Source organism: Petaurus breviceps, unplaced genomic scaffold (assembly GCF_028583685.1).
Source record: "Petaurus breviceps papuanus isolate PSGF00001 unplaced genomic scaffold, PetGlider_PUasm1.0 129, whole genome shotgun sequence".
Lineage (NCBI taxonomy): Eukaryota > Metazoa > Chordata > Mammalia > Diprotodontia > Petauridae > Petaurus > Petaurus breviceps.
The window spans coordinates 12,576,352-12,597,755 of NW_027185665.1; the positions used below are offsets into that span (position 1 = coordinate 12,576,352).

Here is a 21,404-nt window from a genome sequence, read left to right on the forward strand (position 1 = left end):
TATTTTAGTCATTTGATTTTATATCATATATAAATATCATATATATATATATATATATATATATATATATACTTCTAGCTTTTTTGATTGTAGATAGATTAGATAGATAGATATAGAGATAGATAGATAGATAGATAGATAGATAGATAGATAGATAGATAGATAGATAGATAGATAGATAGATTAAAAAATCTATGGACTCATACATGTGACAAACAAATCCAACAAATTCTCATAAGGAAAAAAAAATGAATTAATTCAACCATTATCTGATGTACAGTGACCCCAAGTAATTAGAGTGACCCAAGCTAAGGGGAAAAAAGAGAAGTCTTTATTTTTTTGTTTTTCTCTAAGTCATGCTGCCTGTCCCATTTTATCATCTTAATCAGAACTATTTATTTCTGTTTATGGGTCGCAAATCATGGGTTACACTGCTTCTGATTCATATGATAGGAGATTTAAAAGCTCATGCTGTCTATGTTGGTACACTGCCCAATTAAGTGGTGCATAAATAGTAGGCAACATGTTATATTGCATCTTTGAATAAGATGTTACACTAGGAGGCAGCTCTCTGGTTCTCTTCACTGCTCTTGTTCCCACTTCAGCCAAGTGCACTTTTGCAAATACTGAATGTCAGATTCTGCAGAGCTCTTCAGAAATTCCTAGAAAATTGTATGAAGAGCACATGGCAAGTTCTCTGCATAAAATATGTTGACTGATTAAAGACAGATTTCACTTGTCACGTTTATTTGATTAAAAAAATTAGAAAGTTCAAGTAGAAAATAGTCTATTACAAGATTTTAAAAGCAGACTTTAAAAAGGTTTTATTATTTTTTTTTTTGCTTTTTGGAGGGCAGTTGGGGTTAAGTGACTTGCCCAAGGTCACACTACTAGTAAGTGTTAAATGTTTTAGGATGAATTTGAACTGAGGTCCTCCTGATTCCAGAGCTGGTGCTCTACTCACTGTGCCACCTAGCCACCCCTAAAACGTTATGTTGTGCAATTTTCACACATTAGGGCAGTTTGTCCAGAGCAAATCTGGCTGTCACCTATTAGTCATTTATTAACTGCGAATGCCTTAAACTGAGATTAAATTAGACCAGTAGTTTGTTTGTTTTTTTGAGGAAAATCTATCCCACCACCTCCACCCATTCCTCCTACATTCCAGTAGTTTGACAGGCTTAACCTCTGCACGTATAACATTGATGAATGCTGTGTTTCTAAACAACATAGTGAACATCTAAACTGCTGTGAACAGCCCTATTGCCTCCAAATGATATAATCTAAGATGAGATTGTAACTCAATGGCTGAATACTTTACCCTCCCTTTGCATAGAATACTATAGCCCAAGCCTTTTTATTTTAATATCTTGCAGGAATGCAACCTTTATACATTTCTGTCTTTGAAAGAGAGGCCCATAAAAAACTGAATCTCGATTGCAGTAAGCATGAAACCATATCAACCCCACATCAGGACATTCTTATGTGATATAAGATCCTGATTTGCTTTTTGATGTTGGCATTAAACAGCTGCCCAAATTCATTCTGTTTAGCAGAGATATTCAGGCATCATGGATAACTGATCAGAGAGATCTAAGAGAACAGGAAACTGGATGGAGTGGGAGTGGAGGAATGTGATTGTAGTATTCCTCACCTCCTTCTGGGCATTTCTCGGTAACCCCTCATGCATATCACTTGGACAGGTCATCATTAATACACATTTTCAGTCCTTTCTACACATTCTGCTCATCATTCAGGAGGAAGACACCCCTCACTCATAGAAATAAGCTGGACTGGAGCCTTGCCTTTCATTTCCACTCATCCCTATACTTGCCCTTTACACATATGTTGTGTACTCACTCTTCTTTACCATTAATAATCCAAGTGAGTCTGCTGTAAGGAGGCTACAGAAATTAATGGGTAGGATTTGTGTACAAATGAAATTACATTTAAAAGAATAGCTAGGGCACATGAGAAAAGAAAAAGTGGAAATAGGGTCACATGTTGGCTTAGATAAGTGTTAGGGAGAGGGTTCACACACAATCCTATTCATTTTTTTCCTTCTAGTGCCAGAAGATAGCTTATTTGATTATTCTAGGTAGCTTGGTGGTGTAGGATATAGAACACTAGACTTGAAATCAAGAAGATCTGATTTTAAATCTATTTCAGGCCATCCCAGGGAGGACACTTACCATCTATATCTAAGTCTCTGTTTCTTCATATATAAAATGATGACAATAATATCCCCTAGCTTACATCTCCACTATGTAGATAAAAAAAGATAATGTATGCAAAGCAGTTGACAAATGCCATGGTACTATATAAATGTCACTATTTATTAAAATTTATTAAAATATATTGTTGTTGTCATTGCCATTGTTTTAATATTAACTAATGGAACCATCATTTTCTCTCCACTGATTGTGTTCTAGAGAAAGTGAATTATTATCAGGCTGCCTTTTTCAGAGGGTACGAATGTGGGAGACAGTGAATGAAAAAGCAGAAACATAATACCAAAGCAATAATTGGTAGTTTGAAGTGTGGATCTGGCCTGGGTACTGAAGTTAAGGATTTTAATTCCCAACTGTCTTCTAGGAGTTGTTACTGTTTAAGCAGTTGGAGATAAACCCAATTTAAAGCAACCACATGTAATGTTATTATCCTGTTGCAAATGGGCCAACATGCATAATGAGAACTAGAATATAAGGTTAGCTGAAGATAGCCATTTACTTCCCTGAACTCAATTCATTCCTTTTATTCCTGTGTTGGCCCAGTTAGTGCCTTTTTGTGCACCAGACAAAAATTAAAGTCTAACTTCAGGTGAACACAACTTCATTATAGAAACACTGGCCAAAGAGTGATTCATCTCCTTGTTGGCCTGACACTGCAGTGCCCAATAGAGATAATTATGAGCTGCCCTCTAACAAGAAAAGGTATGACAGAAATAGCAGCAGATTGCATATTCCAGGAATTTTAATGTGTTGTTGGCTGTGTCTATGTTACTGCAAATCTTCCATATAAGAAGAAAAAGAGAAATAAATCATCCTGTCATCCAGATCTTTAGTCAAAATATTGCCCATCATTAGAGTATTTGTAAGGATTCTTCAGACTAGTGGAAATCTCCACCCTTTATCTCTTTATTGAGATTTCTGTAAATACCTTCATTACCACAGTTATTATTAAAATAAGCCTCAAAAACCCTTAAGATGAAAACTAGTCTATCTAGCAAAATACTTTGTTTAAAACTTTCTTCCCTGTCAGATTTTATTTGAGAAGAAACAATGAACATGACAGGCCAAACATGTATTTCTTTATTTTCCCCCATATTGTAAAAACTATCAAAAGTTCTGCAAAAATTCTTCTTGGACCTCCAAAACCATAGAAAGAAGAAAGTCACCTACCTGCTACTGAAACTTTAGCTGTTCGACTGATGATTGCCCCATAATCTCCTAGCGATGCTTCACACTGGTATAGACCCTCATCTGGTTTATGGTGCCTAGAGTGGACTATATTTTGTATTAACAGGGAGCCATTTGCCAGTTGCTGTTTCCGTTCATCCATTGCTAGGGCTAAGTGGGCACCATCCTTCTTCCACTTGATAACTGGAGCTCCTTTGTCAGATTCTGCTGAGCAGTTCAGAAGCACACTACCTCCCCTCATGGTAACAGCATCAGAAGGCTCTGAGAGGAACCGGAGGGATGTAAAACTCTTAATCTGGGAACCTAGAATGGGAAAAAGAGGGAAATGATTTTACTGATGCAGATATCAGAAAATATTTGTAATAGCGAAACATATAGTTGGTCCTATTGGATCTCTATTTGGTACCATGGCTAATAGTCAATATGTCCCCAAAATGTAAATATTTAAAAAATATACATATTTTTTGTAATCAAGGAGAAAAATGTGTCCATAACAGATGCTAGTAAATCAAATGAAATATTTGAAAAAGAAAAAAATAATACAAAAGTCAAGAATTCAAACAAGCATATATCAACATTTTACATCATATCAAGATGAAGTCAAAATGCATAGATGCATTAGATATAAAGGCTGATAATTTAAGTACACTGGGAGAGCAAGTAATAGTTTACCTTTCAGATTTATGGAGAATAGGAGAATTTATAACCAAACAAGAGATAGAGAATAAAATGAAATACAAAATATATAATTTTGATTACATTAAATTGTAATTTTTTTGCACAAATAAAGTCAATGCAACCAAGATTAGGAGGGAAGCAAAAAACTGGGGGAAAAATTTACAACCAGTGTCTCTGGTGAAATGAATCAAATTTATAACAATATGAATCATTCCCCAAATGATAAATGGTCAAAGCATATGAACAGGCAGTTTTCAGAGGAAGAAATTAAAGCTATCTATAGTCATATAAAATGCTCTAAGTTACTATTGATTAGCAAAATGCAAATCAAAACAAATCTGAGGTACCATATCACACCTATCAGATTGGCAAACATGAGAAAACAGAAAAATGAGAAATTTTGGAGAAGATGGGGGGAAATTGGAATAATAACATATTGTTGGTGGAGTTGTGAACTGATCCAACCATTCTTGATAGCAATTTCGAACTATGCCCAAAGGAAAACCACTCTATGTATACCCTTTAATCCAGCAATACCACTTGACGTCTTGTTTCCCAAAGAGAGCATACAAATGGGAAAAGGATCCACATGTACAAAATTATTATTAGCCACTCTTTTTATAGTTTCCAAGATTTGAAAGTTGAGTGGATACCCATCAATTGGAGAATGGCTGAACAATTTGTGGTATATAAATGTAATGGGATACTATTGTTCCATAAGAAATGATGAGCAGGCAGACTTCAGAAAAACGTGGAAAGACTTACATAAACTGATGCTAAGTGAAGTGAGTAGAACCAGAAGAATAATTACACAATAACAGCAACATTGTGCAATGACACTGGTATGGTCTTCTTTGCTTGGCAATGGAAGGATCTAAGACAACTCCAAATGATTCAGGGTGGAACATTCTATCCACATTCAGAAAAAAAGAACTATAGAGTGTAAATGCAGATCAAAGCATACTATTTGCTTGCTCTCTCTATTTCTCTCTTTCTCTTTTGATGGTTTCTCCCATTGGTTCTAACTCTTCTTTACAACATGATGAATGTGAAAATATGTTTAATATGAATATATATATATATACATATATATATATATATGTGTGTGTGTGTGTGTTTAGCTTGTATCAGATTTCATGCTGTCTTGGGGTGGTGGGAGGGTAGGGATGGGGAAAAAATTTTGGAACTAAAAATCTTAGGGAAAATGAATGCTGAAAACTAAAAATAAATTTATTATTTTTTAAAATCATATAAACATAGGTGTAACTACATACCTAAGTTATCCAATAAATGAAAAATTGATCAAGAAAAATGGTATTATATATGTGCAAGTTATATAGATCTTTACGGTTTGTAATTTTTTTCACAAAATCTCTGAGTAGTTTAGGTATTTTTCTTATTCTCATTTTACAGATGAGGAAACTGAGGCTTAGAGAGGTTAAGTGGTATATTTAAGTTTGAGGGATTTGCAATGTAAATTGCTTTATACCCTTACTGTCTTTGCAACTTTGGATAAACCTATTAGGTCTCATTTTTTTTATAATGTGTTATAAAAAACACATTATATACACTCAGTAAAATACAAACTCCATGAGATCCAGTACTAATTGTTGAAGCAACCAACATAGTTCTGTAATTAATGTGTTTGATAGAAATTTATCTACATTATTAGTCTTTTTCAGTTCCACATCATATTGGAAAGAAAAAAAAATAGCAGATCATGGTTAATCCATTTTGGGATCCATTTTGAGTTCATAGTGTTCCCTAACAAGTCACCCTCTTCCCATTGTATATATATATATTTTTTTTTAGTGTATTATTTGTGCCCCTAATGTTGACAACTGCACTTTTGCACTATGAAATTTATGAATTATTATGGACTACTATTTTTTTTACCTAGCTAACCATATGTCATGTTTTTCATCCAAAAGAGTATCTGCAACCTGACAAAAAACTGAGATTAGCTACAAACCTAGAAAGCTTCATTTTAATCACTGAAACCATTGGTAAAGCTATTAAATAACCCCAGACCAACAGTACTTACTATTGTGGACACTAGTACTGTACAATTGGAATTGGCAGTATTATTAGGGCTTGTTCCATCTAATTATGGATAATCTCATTTCCCTGTAGAAAGAGCACCTGACTTTATTACTAGCCCTGACAACGTGTCTTTGAGTAAGTCATTTAAGATCACCTGGGCCTTACTTTCCTCCTATGGAACATGAAGGCATTTGATAACTAATGACTCTAAGACCCCTTCCAGCTCTAAGCATCCAAGATTATTAGCTTGTGGATAAGACTGGTACATGGAGCACATTCAAAAGCTCTAATGAAATCCAGGCAGATTATGTCTATTGTTTGCTCCTTGTCCATATGGTCTCCTACTTTACCATACAAAGGAAACCAATGTAATAGACATTAAAACCAGACTGTGCCAGTTGAAAAAAAATGCAGAAGAAAGCCAAGTTCTGAATTCCTCCCATATCAGGGCAACTCACCTGACAAGTGTCCACAACTTTCATGAAAGTAGTATTAATAAAAAAGAAACTTCTGATTAAGATTGTCTGTATTTAAAAAAAAGCATTTATTTTTTTTGTTCTCTCTAAGATGCATTTTTAGACCACAACTTTATGTTGGACACCTTATTTATGTGACAGAATGCACAATACATTTCCACACAGCTGTTTATGACAGCATGTTAATGAGTCTATGTGCCCATTATCACAAGTAAATAATCCACTTAGTCTGAAGCAGGGAGGTTATGACAGTTTGCAGAGCTGCAAGTGTGGAACTTAGGGAAGTTAAATAAAGATTAACATTCCTTTAATACAGTTCATTTACAATTGGAGCTATTTGTTCTTCTTTTAACAGCCACATTTAGATTATATAGTTTCAAGGAAATGGCACCTCTGCCTAAGTAACCTCTCTCAGCTCAGAAATGGAAGAAGGAAGAAAGAACTCTCACAATAAATTTAGTTTCTTCTGTGACAGACTAGAGGAAAAATGAACTTAAGCAGGACAAACCCTAAGTAAACACAGTGAAAAAGATAAAGTTCATCTCTTGTGCCATTTCCTTGACATTAGGCCCCAGGAATTCAATGCCCTCATGTTGCTTAGGATATCTAAGGTGGTATTCCACCAAGTAGAGCAGCAGCTAATAATTCTTGTGTCTGAGAATAATTCAACTGGGAACTGAGTAAAGAGAATAAGAGAGGAATGGCCTGCCCTTTAGAACATCCAAGTGCCAGCAGGAAGCAATGGAAGACCAAGAAGGGAAGAAAAATGATAACATAAAATATTACCAGTCTTGCATTTTTGCCAAGGCCTTACTGGATCCAAATATCCATAGCCTCTTAACTACTTTGACCCTTTTTCTAATTTCTAAAATGAGTGAGCTGGTCTATATGAAGTATAAAATCCTTTTGTCTTTTAAATCAATTATCCATATAGTCACCACAAAAGAGTTTTAGAATAGTTGTAAAATGAAGGGGTTAGCCTAAATGATATCTGAAATCTTTTTTAGATTTAGATCATATGAGTAATAAATGGTAGCACAAGAAGTAAGCAATAGGAATTTTGGAGAGGTGAAAGAAGTTAGGTCTTTCAGCAAAATCTTTAAGATAATTCACATACAAGAGATTACCTTATTCAGCAAATGATAGAAAAGCTTTCAGAATTTGTACCATGAAAAATGGATTTGAAAATGTCACTATGCAACTGCCTAGGACACTTATCCTTTTAGGTTAAACATCAGAGTTTATATCCTAATTATAGATAAATAGTTCTCCTTCAACTACCACATTATTCCACCCCCCCCATCATTTTTTTGTTGTTGTTTTAAAGGACATACATCTCTTTTATAAGATTTGTTCAGCACTGGACAGCTCTCAAGTTTTTAGGCTTAAAGTCAGGAGAGCTCCGCTAAAGGATCTTTGGAAAGAAAATATTTTATCTTGCCTAACTCAAGTGCAAATTAAGGGGTATTAAGCCTCAATTTAATGAAAAATAGCATCTCTGGTAGGGGAAATTTCTGCAGTTTCTCCTAGACTCACAAAATGAAACTTTTTATTGTCATTTAGTTCACCTTCCTAAAATATAAAGACATCATTTAAAAGACATTATATGCAAGATTACATTTGAAATTTCCTCTATGGTCTGCAGAAATCATTGAGTATTTCAGAACATGACCTGTGAGTGCCAATTCTGATTGAGACTGAAATAGTGAGCATAAGGAGTGGTGGGAACTTTCCACTAATATAGTTATTATTTTATTTATAATTTTTGCAACATTATTTTTAAGCAAAAAAGAAATTGTTTTCTTCTTGACTAGATTGCCTAATGAGGATATAGGCAGGAGATTAAACTTTCAGGTGAATCTGGAGGAGATATTTATATCTTTGTTTTGAGTTTTCCTTGTATAAATAACCTTCTATGATAATGCCTCAAAGCATTAGTTTCTTCCAAATTTATGTTAATAAAGCACCTAGAGCTAGAGGAAAATATCTTTATGTGCTCCAGTAATTCACCCAAAGATCAAAAGAAAAAGAAGAATGTTTCTACCAGTCAGAGTCCCCTGGCGTTTGCCCGCCTTATCTACTTCTTGTTCATTTCAAAGGATACTTTGTCACAAAGACAAGTATTAAGGTGGGTTTTATAAAGTACAGCATATTCTCTAAGGTTTCAAGCTAAGCTAAAAGCATATGGAGCTAAGAATACATCCTCAAGTCCCCAAATATAAAATATTCAGTTGTATAATATCAGAGTAACAAATGAAAGATTAAAAAAAAAGCTAAGAAAGGACAAAAGAAGTACATGAATGGGTCCTGGAAAATGCTATATAAATACCTCAAGATCAAACAAATTCCAAATATCACTGTGGAATGGATAGTTGGCGATAATAAAGACAATCCTTTCCCTTCTCTCCTCTCCTAACCACAATCTCCCCAAACCATTGTACATACTGGAAATCTCAACCAAGGTAGCGATTTCTCTTTAAGATCAAAAGAGTCCTTCATATATATTTAAAGTGCTCAGAAGAAATTTGTGAATGGTGAATCTTGGTCCACATACACTTGAGCAAAGGTTTTAGTGATGTTAATTGAACTTTAATTAAAAAAATAAAACAGGAAACATCTGGTAGTACAGTTAAAAAGGGTATTGAGAGCGTCTAGTAAGGTGTTTTAAAAAAAAATTAGTTCACAACATTCTGTTTCACAAGATTTTGAGTTTTAAATTTTCTCCCCCTCCTTTTCTTCCCCCTTCCTGAATATAGCATGCAATGTGATATAGGCTCAACATTCATATTAAACATATTTTCACATTAGTCATGTTGTAAAAAAGAATTATAACCAATGGAATAAATTATAAGAAAGAAGAAACAAAATAGAACAAAAGAAAGAGAGCAAATAGTACACTCTGATCTGCATTCAAACTCCATAATTTTTCCTCTGCATGTGGATAGTATTTTCCATCATGAGCCTTTTGGAGTTGTCTTGGAACCTTTCATTGCTGAAAAGAACTACATCTATCAAAGTTAGTCACCACACACTATGGCTATAACTGTGCACAATGTTCTCCTGGTTCTGCTCCCCTCACTTAGCATTAGAGCATATAAGTCTTTCCAAGTTTTTCTGAAGGCTGCTTGCTCATCATTTTTTATAGCACAATAGTATTCTATTACATTCATATACTACATGGTGCTCAGTCATTCCCCAATTGATGAGTATCCTCTCAATTTTAAATTCTTTGCCACCACAAAAAGAGCAGCTATAAATATGTTTTGTGCATTGGGTCCTTTTTCCATTTTTGTGATCTCTTTGGGATACAGGCCTAGAAATGGTATTGCTGGATCAAAGGGTATGCACACTTTTATAGTCATTTTGGCATAGTTCCAAATTGCCCTCCAAAATGGTTGGATTAGTTCACAACTCCAAGTAGTAAACTGGTTTTCATAGTTCACAGTGTTCTGGAGGTTTATGATGACAATATGAGGAACTTATACTCAAATTTATTTAGTTACACCATAAGCAATAAATAATTTATCCATTAAGATATATATGTAGGCATATGTATGTGTGTGTATATATATACGTACATACATACATCATCTTTAATAAGCATGTACATGTTTGAAGTATTGTAAATTTGTACAATTTGAAGTTTTTGAGAGGAAAGGTTATAACTGTAGTTATTGTAAACACATAATACCTAATTCAAAAAGAGTATTATGAATAGCATATTATCACCCTTGGGTTTCGTGACATGTTTTATTGTTGTGATTGTTGCCTCTGCTTCTGCTGCTATGGTTGAAAGTCGTTCACCAAAAAAATAAAAGTGAGAGTAACAGGTATAGTACATTTCCATTATTTCACATGTGAAGAAACTCTGGCCCAAAGAAGAGAAATTTCCAAAGACAGGAAGAAAATAAATAGCAAGGGCAGAACTTCCGTCAAGTCTTCTGTCCCCACGTCTAGACTCTTGTCACTACACTGCCCTTCCATCTTCATGAAGTCATCAGAAGGCATCTCCTATTATTTTATAGCAACTTTAAAGATAATTTTAAGCATGAAAGAAGGGAGAGTTAACTACCTACAAAAAACAAAAACAAAAACAACAAAAACTTGAGGACAGTCACACCAAAAACCCTACAGGAACGACATAGGGCAATGGCGTAGGAGGAGTCCTCATGTTACTTTCATGGTAATCACAAAGGACCTGCAAATGCTGGGATAGGTATTGGAAAGAAATGCCCATGTGGGCATGTGACAGAACTCTTCTTTCCACAACCTCCTTATTTCTCTACCTAGTTCTACATGTCACCGGAAACTTTGCTTAAGCTTATTCAGATTTCAGTTGAACTGTGGTAGATGATAGATGGATACATAGATAGGTAATATGGATAGATATTCCTTTTTAAGTTTAAAAAGCTTTCCTCACAACGACTTTGTGAAATACACATGGCAAGTATTACTAAATTCATTTTACAGATGAGTGTATCTCAGAGAAAAAATGTAATTTGCTCAAGTTTAGAAAGATTAGGCCTCCAAAATAGGTTCATAACTCCAAAATCTCCTGTTTCCACAATACAGAAATGTCTTTTTGAATTATGAGTTTAAGTAATTTGAATGGTCATTCATCTAGAATGGAAATATGAATCTTTTTTTACCTTTTAAAGAACTAGTAAATGATGCCAGCAAGGAAGCTTAGAAATACAAACCCCAAAAGACAATTCAGAGGAAAAATAGAAGGATGACTTCTGAGTTATTCACTTTTTAGAAAAGTCCAAGGCTCAGGAAAAACAACTGGGGACTCAGGGAGTAAAACATACATATGGCTCAAATTACTTGTCTCTGCCAAACTGATACAGAAGAGGAATTCCAGAAAGTCTACAATCCAAATACTAGTGAGAAAAAAAAGTGAGTTTTGATTCAGGATCCGTTAATTTTAACATGACTAAATATCTGTAAGTGGGAGGTTACTGATCCTGATTTATTCTTGGCACAAAGGCACTTCTTGTCCTCTTTTCCTTACAAGGTTGATAGCAGAACTCTAAATACAGATACAAGATATGTGGTTCAAGTATCAATCCCCTCAAAAATTTTTCTCCACATTCACATGGAAACTTGGAAGCAAGTGTTCTGAGCACATGGGCATCATCCACAAAGCAATGGTAGCATTGTAGAGATCTGAGACATTTAGGGCAAGAAGTTTCTGCCATAGCCAGCTTCTTGAGTGTCCTCTAGCTAAATCCTATGGTAGAGAAGAGTGATAAAGGAAGGGATCATGGAAGGTGCTAACAACTCCTTATCCTTTTGCTGCTTCCAGAACCAAATCATAGCACCACCTTGTGATTCTTTTATTTGATATGAGGTGAAACCTAATGGGATTTTTCAGCTCAACAGGTAACTTGGACTGACCTTTAGGTTATCATTCCCTGGGCCAGACACAAAATTAACACTTAAAAGATAAACTTTGATGTGCTGCTTAATCTGTGCTTACTTTTAAACATTCCAACTCCATCTCTGACTGTGTCAAGACAATCTAGCATCTTTTCCAAGCATTTTGTATCAATAATTCTCACTGTAGAAGAAGCAATTTTATAGCATTCCATCAGGCCATCCCTGAAGGTGTACTTAACATATTCAAAATACTGTAAATAATTGAACAGTTTTAAAAAATAAATTTAGTCACTGAAATATTACATTTTACCATTTCATTTAGGAAACAAAATCAGGACATTAAGACCACATTAGAAAATAATGTAAAAGAATCTGAGGCTTATTATGACAAGATTATTGAAGCCTTGGGGGGGACTTGAAAATGGCCATAGTGCTGGAAAAACAGTAGAGAGGAAAAATGACAATGTATAAGATGGCGGCCACTGCTGTAGTCTCCAAAGTAGTCAGTCATGCCCTTTTAACAAAGCCACAGAGTACCCAAACAGAATTTACTGATAGAAAGGAATTTAAGAGATTTTCTATAAATTAGATGTAAAATTAAAAACAAAAAAAATCAAAAGGGACTTAATCAGAGAGAAAAAATAGCCTATTAAATATATATATATATGAAGCTGGTTTAGAACTAGCCAGACAGTGGGGGACAGAGGAGCTCAGGCAAGGAGATTGAGATTTTTGTGAGTAAATATTGATCTTGTATTGGCTTGTGGGAAGGCTGAAGGATGCTGTGGCTCTCAGTGTTATTATGGCTTCTGAATATCTTTGGTACTATGATGGAATCAGCTTACTGGTTTTGGGATTTGGTTTTCTGGTATCTAAATAATTCTTTCAGTTCTATCTCTATCTGGAGAGTTTGGTATATTTTGTGATCGAATGTCATGCAATACTTATAGTCACAGTCTTTATAGTGATTGTGGGAGATGTAAATATTACTTTGGTGCTACACTACCATAATGAAAGACAATGAAATCTGAGGAATTAGTCTTGTTTGGTATTTGTCCCTTGATTCTTACACAGGATAGCAGGAAAAAATTCCAAACTGTCATGCAAGTTTGGGCAAAGTTTGACTTTTGGTTAACTTTGTTTATTCATGTGGCCATGTTTAATATATATTTTACAATTGTGCATAATCTATACCCACCTGAAAACTAATATTTTCCTGCATGCTTTCCTTGATTATGATTACCTTTGATTTGGATCCGTTTTATCTGGTTGGAAGTAGATATATTTAACTGAGAAAAAAACATGAGACTGTGTGTGTGTTTGTGTGTGTGTGTGTGTGTGTGTGTGTGTGTGCAGAGTTGTGGGCGCTGGGGGAGGGGAATCGCTTTCCATTTGTAGCTTGTTTTCCTTTGAACTCCACAGAACATGATTCCCCAAACAGGATAAGGTGATCACCTGAAATTTCTGTTCACTCAGAATTAGATACTCAGTACCATCCCAACTATTCCATTCTCTTCTTTCCTCTGATTAGAAGGTTGGAGGGTAGATCTCAAAACTCCTTCCAAAGTCTTCCTTTATAGAAAACTGGGATCTGGACTTTCCATATCACTCTCCATTTTATATCTACAACACTACTTCATTTGAACTCCAGGAAATATGGAAACTGTGGAATATACCTTGATTTTCCACTGTCCTGCTTTCTGGCTTACTTTTGTATCTTGTCTTCCCTCATTTGATTGTAAGCTCCTGTAAGGGTTATGGGATTTAAAAATCTTCCATGCCCCATTGGACTTGCTGACATAGCAGGAAGGGGCAGAGCAAGAGGAAGCGGAAGCCAAACCAGAGTTCCTGCGGTGGCTAGCAGTGGCGGCGACCGAGGCAGCAGAGGCAGTGGCAGTGGAGGCGTGAAGCCCTTTTTGAGCCAGCCAGAATTTCTGCTAAGGACTCCTGCTAAGGACTGCCAGGGGCCAGAGCTGCTGGGAGCATGCTTCCTGGACACTGGGTGGTTGCTGTGAGTGGGGAGAGGAGGACCTTTGCCTGAGGTAGCCTGTTCTGTTTTAAAGGATTGAGAACGTGGGTGCTTTCTACTTTATCTACCTCTGCCAACTTCATAACTACTCTGATGGCTTTGACTTTCTGGTTTTTGGACTCAGTCTTTTGGTATTTTAATAAATGTTCCAGCTTATCCCCCCATATAGCAAGCCTGATATATTTTGTGATGGATAATTGCATCAGCACATCTGTAATTTCCATAGGCATTGTGAATATTGCATTGCTGATATAGCTCCTTGAGGGCAGATTTTTTTTCTTTTTTTTCTTTTTCTCATTTTTATCCCTAGTATTTAGCTCAGAGCTTGGCATGTACTAGGCACTTCATAAATGTTTTTTGAATTAAATTGCATAGCTCTTGCAAAATATCGGAAGGTGAAAAAAAGATCATGAAATCATAGAATCTTAGAGTTGGAAGAAATTCCATTAGTCATATAGGCCAAACTGTAATGCATCAGGAATTTTATTTATATTAATTTGAAAAGTGTTTATGCAGTCCCTGAGTAAAGACATACATAACGATGATACTCATTTTTTTTTTCAGAAGAAGCTTTTTCACTTTTTTTTTTCTTTTTGGAAGCTGAGTCACACTTTCTCACCTAGGCCTGAAGTGAAGGAGTTACTCATGGGCCTTATATCCTTGTTGATTAACATGGGAGTTTTGAACTCCTTTGTTTATAACCTGGGCTAGTTTGCCTGTCTTTAGACAGCTTGGTATCAACTCCCTGCCACCCTCTCACACATACTTGGCAAGAGCTCACCATAGTGGTGGCAAACAGTGCAAACACCCAAAAACTTTTGGCCTTGCTGCAGTTCAGAATTCCTAAGCACACATGATCCACCAGATCCCCTTGCAACTGGAATTATAGACATGTGCTACCATGCTTGACTATTCAACTTTGAGGAAACTGATATATTGGAAACTTTTTTTTCAATCAGCTTATATTTGCCTTTCTGACACATTCACCCACTAATCCCAGTTGTTTCTTGCTCAGTTAAGAACAGTATTAAACCTTCTCCTGCATAATAATCATCAAATATGTAAATATATACATACAGCATGTCTTCTCTCAGGCTTCAGGTTAACCGCCCCAATTTCATTGACGGTACATGACATGACATGTTCTCTTTTTCTTCACTTCTTCTGGGGCTCCTCATTTTGTTTCTCCTCCTACATGTCTGCCCACTCCTTCTCAGTATCTTTTATTAACTACAAAATCACCAATAACTTCATAACACGTAGTCTTTTCTAAGCACAGAGGTTTCTTGACCTTTCTGTAGCATTTGACACTGTCTGCCATTAATTCCTCGTTTAATAGTTCTTTGTCAGAGGCAGAGTCAAGATTGCATAGTGAAAGCAGGGACTCATCTGAGCTCTCCCACAAATTCCTTCAGGTACCTCTGAAAAGTGAATCTGAACAAATTTTAGAGTGGCAGAATCCACTAGGAGACAGAATGTGGAACATTTCCAGTCCAGAACAACACAGAAGGTTAATGGGAAGGACCTGATGCACTGGATTGGGGAATTGCAGAGAACATGGTCTGCACCGTCCCAGAGCCAACTACAACAAAGCAGGAGTGGGCCGCAGCAGACTGAATTACCAATGGCAGTGACAATTCACAAACCTCTCATCATGGGACTCAGGTCTGTGGGAGTTAGGTGAGGAAGAAGCTCAGGGCCTGTAGCAGAGGCAACAGCTACTCCTGGAACTATCAACCAACAGACTAAACGTTTGAAAGTCACCTACTTGAACTTCTGGGAGTCAAGATGGCAGAGTAAATCATAAATGCTCTCATCTCTCCCTTATTAACCTTAACAAACCTAGAGAATATTGCCCCAGTAGAAATCCTGGAATAATGGAGCCAGCAGAAGGGGTACAGCAGTCTTTTAACTCAGAAAACTAGGGAAATAAAAAGGAAGGGTCCCTCTTGCTATGGCTGAAGGAAACTAGTGCAGGAAGGGAGGCATTCCAGCAAGAGCCACCTCAGTGGACCAGAAGGAGATCCTGCTACCCTGGTGGTGCGACCAGCAAGTGCCAACACCTGGACCCCAGGCATGCCTTAGCACAGCCAGGGGAGTTGGAAGACACCAGGGAAGATGGGCATCCACCAGTGGCTAAGCCTACCTGTGCTCTAGTACAGCCCTATTGGAGGAGGCCACAGAACACAAAGTCTGTAACCAGGCCCCTACATCCCAGCAAAGGAAGGATGGAATAGAGTCCCCTGTGCTCCAGAAGCAGAGATTCACTTTAAAAGTCAGGCAAAAAGGCCAATAAACAAAAGCAAATTGGAAAAGCAAAGAATATAGATTTTTAAATATGAATTCAAAAGAGGACAGCATTGACACTATACCCACATCTGATAACTCAAAAGGGGCTTTTATATTTTACGTATATGGGTCTCAAATAAAAACATTATTGGAAGAAATCAAGAAGGATTTTAAAAGTCAAACTAGAGAGGCAAAAAGAAAAATCAACCAATTATTTTAAAAATATAATTAACAAAATGGAAAAAAAAATCCTGAAGAGAATAACTGCTTAAAAAGTAAAATTGGCCAAACTGATAATGACATACAAAACCTAACTGGAGAAAATAACTCCTTAAAAGAGAAAAATGGTCAAATGGAAAAAGGAGGTAAAAATTCTAACTGAAGAAAATGTTTCATCAAAAATTAGAATTGGACAAGTAGAAGTTAATGACTATGAGGAATCAAGAATCAGTCAAACAAAATCTAGAGAATGAAAAAGTAGAAGAAAATGTAAAATGTCTCACTGGAAAAACAACTGATCTGAAACCAGGAGAGATAATCTAAGAATTATTGATCTAACAAAAAGCCATGACAAAAAAAGATAATGGACAGTCTCTTCCAAGAAATCGTCAAGGAAAACTGGCCCAAAGTCCTAGAACTAGAAGGCAAAATAGTCATCAAAAGAATCCACCAATCACCTCCTGAAAGAGATCTAAAATTGAAAATGCCAAGGAAACATGAAGCCAAATTCAAGAATTGTCAGGTCAAGGAGAAAATACAGCAAGCAGTCAGAAAGAAACAACTTAAATCTTGTAGAACTATAGTCAGAATCACACAGGATCTTGCAGATTCTACATTACAAAATCAGAGGGATTGGAATATGATATTCTGTAAGGCAAAGATAATAAATAACCAAAGATCAACTACCCAGCAAAATTGAGCATAATCTTTCAGGCAAGGAGATGGATATTTAATGAAATAAGGAACTTCCAGATCTTCCTGATAAGAAAATGAGAGCTCAATGGAAAATTCGATCTTCCAATATACAACTTAAGAGAGGCATAAAAAGGTAAACAGGAAAAAAAGAGAAGGAAAAAAAATCTTGTTATTCACTAAGGGAAAACTGTTTATATCCCTATATGGGAGGATAATACTTGTTAATCTTGAAAATTGTATATTTATTATGACATTTAAAAGGGATATACATAGTTAGAGGGTGTGGGTATATATTAACTGATGTGATGATAATAAACCTAATTAGGGGCTACAAAGCAATTGTAATGGGAGAAGAGGAAAGGAGGAGGCAGAAAAGGGTGAATTACATCATATGAGGAGGAACAAAACATCATAGTAGAGGGAAAGGCACTGTTTGAGCTTTACTCTCATCAGATTTGATTCAAGGAGAGAATAACATACTCATTTTAAGTATAGAAATCTAGCTTGCCCTACAGTCAGTATGAGGGGATAGGGGATAGAAAAGGGAGGAGGTTGTTAGAAGGGAGGGAAGAAGTAGTAAGGGGAAAAGGACAGAAAAAGGAGGGGGACTGATAGAAGAGAGGGTAGAATGAGGGAGGTGATAGTCAAAAGCAAAACTCTTTTTAAGGAAGAGAAGGTAGAAGTGGGAAAGAATATAAATAAACAGGGGTGGGGAAAAATAGAATAGAGAGAAAGACACAGAGAGTAATCATAATTGTGAATGTGAATGGTATGAGCAATCCCATAAAATGGAAGTGGATATTAGAATGGAATAAAAACCATAATCCTACAATATGTTGTTTACAAGAAGCACATTTGAAACAGGGGGATATACACAGGGTAAAGGTAAAAGACTGGAGTAGAACATATTATGCTTCAGCTGAAGTTAATAAAAAAAAAAGCAGGGTCTCAATACTAAATGCAGACAAAGAAAAATCAACAATAGATCAAATCAAAAGAGATAAGGAAGGAAACTATATCCTGCTAAAAGGCACCATAGACAATGAAGCAATATCATTACTAAACATATATGCCCCAAGTAGTATAGTATCCAGATTCTTAGAGGAGAAATTAAGGGTATAACAAGAAGAAATAGACAAGAAAACTGTATGTGTGGGACCTCATTCTTCCCCTCCCCGAACCTAATAAATCTACCCTCAAAATAAATAACAAAGAAGTTAAGGAAGTGAAGAGAATTTTAGAAAACTTAGGTATGGTAGAGCTCTGGAGAAAATTGAATGGTGACAGAAAGGAATACACCTTTCTCTCAGCAGTACCTGGCACATACACAAAAAATGGCCATGTAGCAGGGCATAGAAACCTCACAGTACAGTACAGAAAAGTAGAAATACTGAATTCATCTTTTTTCAGATCCTGGTACAACATATACATACACACACATGTATACATATATGTGTGTGCATATATAGATATAAATATATTTATTTATTTATTCCTTGGGTGAACCCTGATTATTAACTCAAATTCACACATCAGAAAACCACTGCCTTGTTAAAAAGAAATGCTAGGGAAGGTGTTCTAGCCATATCAGATCTTAAATTGTATTATAAAGCAGCAATCATCAAAACCACTTGGTTCTGGCTCAGAAACAGAAAGGTAGATCAGTGGAATATGTTAGGTACAAAAGACAGAATAGCTAATAATTATAGCAATCCAATGATAAATCCAAACATCCCAGCTTCTGGGATAAGAATCCACCATTTGACAAAAATTTCTAGGAAAACTGGAAAATAGTATGGTAGAAAAAAGGCACAGACCAAGCTCTGACACCATATAGCAGAATAAAGTCCAAATGGGTACATGATTTAGATATAAAGGCTGATACTATAAACAAAATGGAGGAAGAAGGAATAGTTTATCTGTCAGATTTGTGGAAAATGGAGGAATTTATGACCAAACAAGAGATAGAGAACTTTGTGAAATGGAAAATGGATAATTTTTATTACACTAAATTGAAAAGTTTTAACACAAACAAAGCCAATACAACTAAAATCAGGAGGGAAACAGTAAACTGGGGAAAAAATTCTTACAACTAGTGTCTCATCCTGAGTGAAGTGAGCAGAACCAGGAGCACATTATACAGAGTAACAGCCACAAGGTGCAAGGATTTATTTTGACAGAATTAGCCCTTTTCAGCAAAGCAAGGACCTAAAACATTTTCAAAGAACTCATAATGGAAAAAAAAAACCTATGGAGTTGGAATGCAGAGTGAAGCAGACTATTTTCTCTTTTGTTTTGTTTTTCTTTCCCATGGTTTCTCCCGTTCATTATAATTCTTCTATGTAACCTGATTAATGTGAAAATGTGTTTAATAGAAATGTATGTGTAGAGCCCAAATCATATTATATGCTGCCTTGGGGAGGGAAGGGGGAGAAAGGGGAAGAAAATTTAGAAGATGGATGTGAATGTTGAAAACTGGAAAAAAATAAATTAATAAATTTTAAAATAGTTATTTGTCACTCTACTGCTTTGACACTCTATTCTCAATCTCTTTCTTTCATATCTTTGACAGCTCTTTCTAACATTCCTTTCCTGTCTCCACTATAGCTTCCTCATTTAGCCTTCCCACATTTAATATCTTATTCCCCAAGATTCTCTCCTTGTTCTCTTCTTTCCTCTCTCTCTCTCTCCATTCTCTTAACAATTCCATCCACTGTAATGTTAATGGAATCTGAAGATCTTCCGTGCCCCTTTTTATCATCAAGTAAGCAGGTACTTAATACCTTGTTTCAGCTTAACACCTTTTTAAAGTTATTTAATTAACACAGAAGTAGTTACCACCTTGGGAGGAAGTTTGTAACAGGAAGGAGCTGAACAGGGAGGAGCAATACTGTATATAAGGAAAATTCCAGCTGGGAAAGTCAGAATTTCTCTCAGTGAGCATATGGAAGCTGGAGCTTCTGCTGAGACCTTTCTTCTGGGAAGTTCTGCTGAGAGTTTTCCTTTAGGAATTTCTTCTGAGAACTTCCAAGAACCAGGATGAGGAGCTAACATGAGTGAGAGAGGAGGATCCTTGCTTGACTGAGCCTGTTCTTGGCAATGCAGTCGTTCACTGCATTAACCATGTGTACCAACTTTGTAGCTACTGTAATGACTTTGGCTTTCTGGTTCTGGGACTCAGTTTTCTTGTATTTGAATAAAGGCTTTGGTTCTGTCCTCCATGTGGACAGTCTGTTACATTTTGTGATTCACAACTACACCAGCATATACAGCCACCATGGGTGTTGTGAATATTGCATTATTGTTAAATCACTCCCATGCCATGAATTAGAATATGCATACAAATAATTAACAACCTTTTTTTCTATCCCTAACTTCTCCCTAGATCTTTAGTTTTGTATTTTCATGCCCTTGTCAGACATCTCTATGATAATAATCTGTACAAACATGAAACTCAAGATTTCTAAAATGGAATTCACCATCTTCCCAATCCCATCAACTAATTTGCCTCTTTAGCTAGTTCCTATTTCTTCTGATGTAGAAACATCATCCCTTTTGGGGGGGGGGGAGGGAGGAGTGAACAATGGTACTTCTGTTGAAGGTTATGATTTGTGGTTGAATTTTGTATTTTAATTGGTTATCTTCGGTTCTCAAGTTCTCATATCAGGTCTCTTTTCCTCTAATAACTTATTAGCTTCTAGGTGGTTCTAGGGGGAAAAAGAATAAAAACAGGATTTTCATTTGTTCAGACTCCATTTCTTTTACTTAAAAGACGTATTCTTTTACTTATACCATCACACTATTTAATAGTTATTTGTTCATTCAATTCTTCAACAGAAATAATTGATTTCATAACTATGTCACTTGAATAGATCAGTTTACTCTTGCCTCACTTTGACCACTTATAATATTGGGTTCTTCTTTTCTTCAAAAATTTGCTTTGACTGATGGGCCTTTCCTATTTCTCTCCATTTCCTCAGGCATTAGTGCCAACCCACCACCGAAAAAAATACCTCCTTTTTTTTCTGTGTATAACTTACATATATATATATATATTTGTACATTTTCCCTCCTATTCCTCCCCATAAAATTCTCAAAGGGATGAAAAAAATGCACATCCCTTTCTTGATTAAGTGGATAGTTTTAAGTATAGAATGTTGCATCTTCTGTTAC

At 35.9% G+C, this 21,404-nt stretch overlaps 1 protein-coding gene across 1 annotated transcript in view; it reads right to left on the reverse strand.

Moving 5' to 3' along the window:
* LOC138173606 (netrin receptor DCC) overlaps nucleotides 1-21,404 on the reverse strand; it is a 1,060,615-nt gene that overhangs the window by 1,003,893 nt on the left and 35,318 nt on the right. Inside the window, exon 3 of the mRNA XM_069103651.1 lies at nucleotides 3,402-3,722. Within this exon, the coding sequence (XP_068959752.1) occupies nucleotides 3,402-3,722 (321 nt within the window). The remainder of the gene's footprint in view (nucleotides 1-3,401; nucleotides 3,723-21,404) is intronic.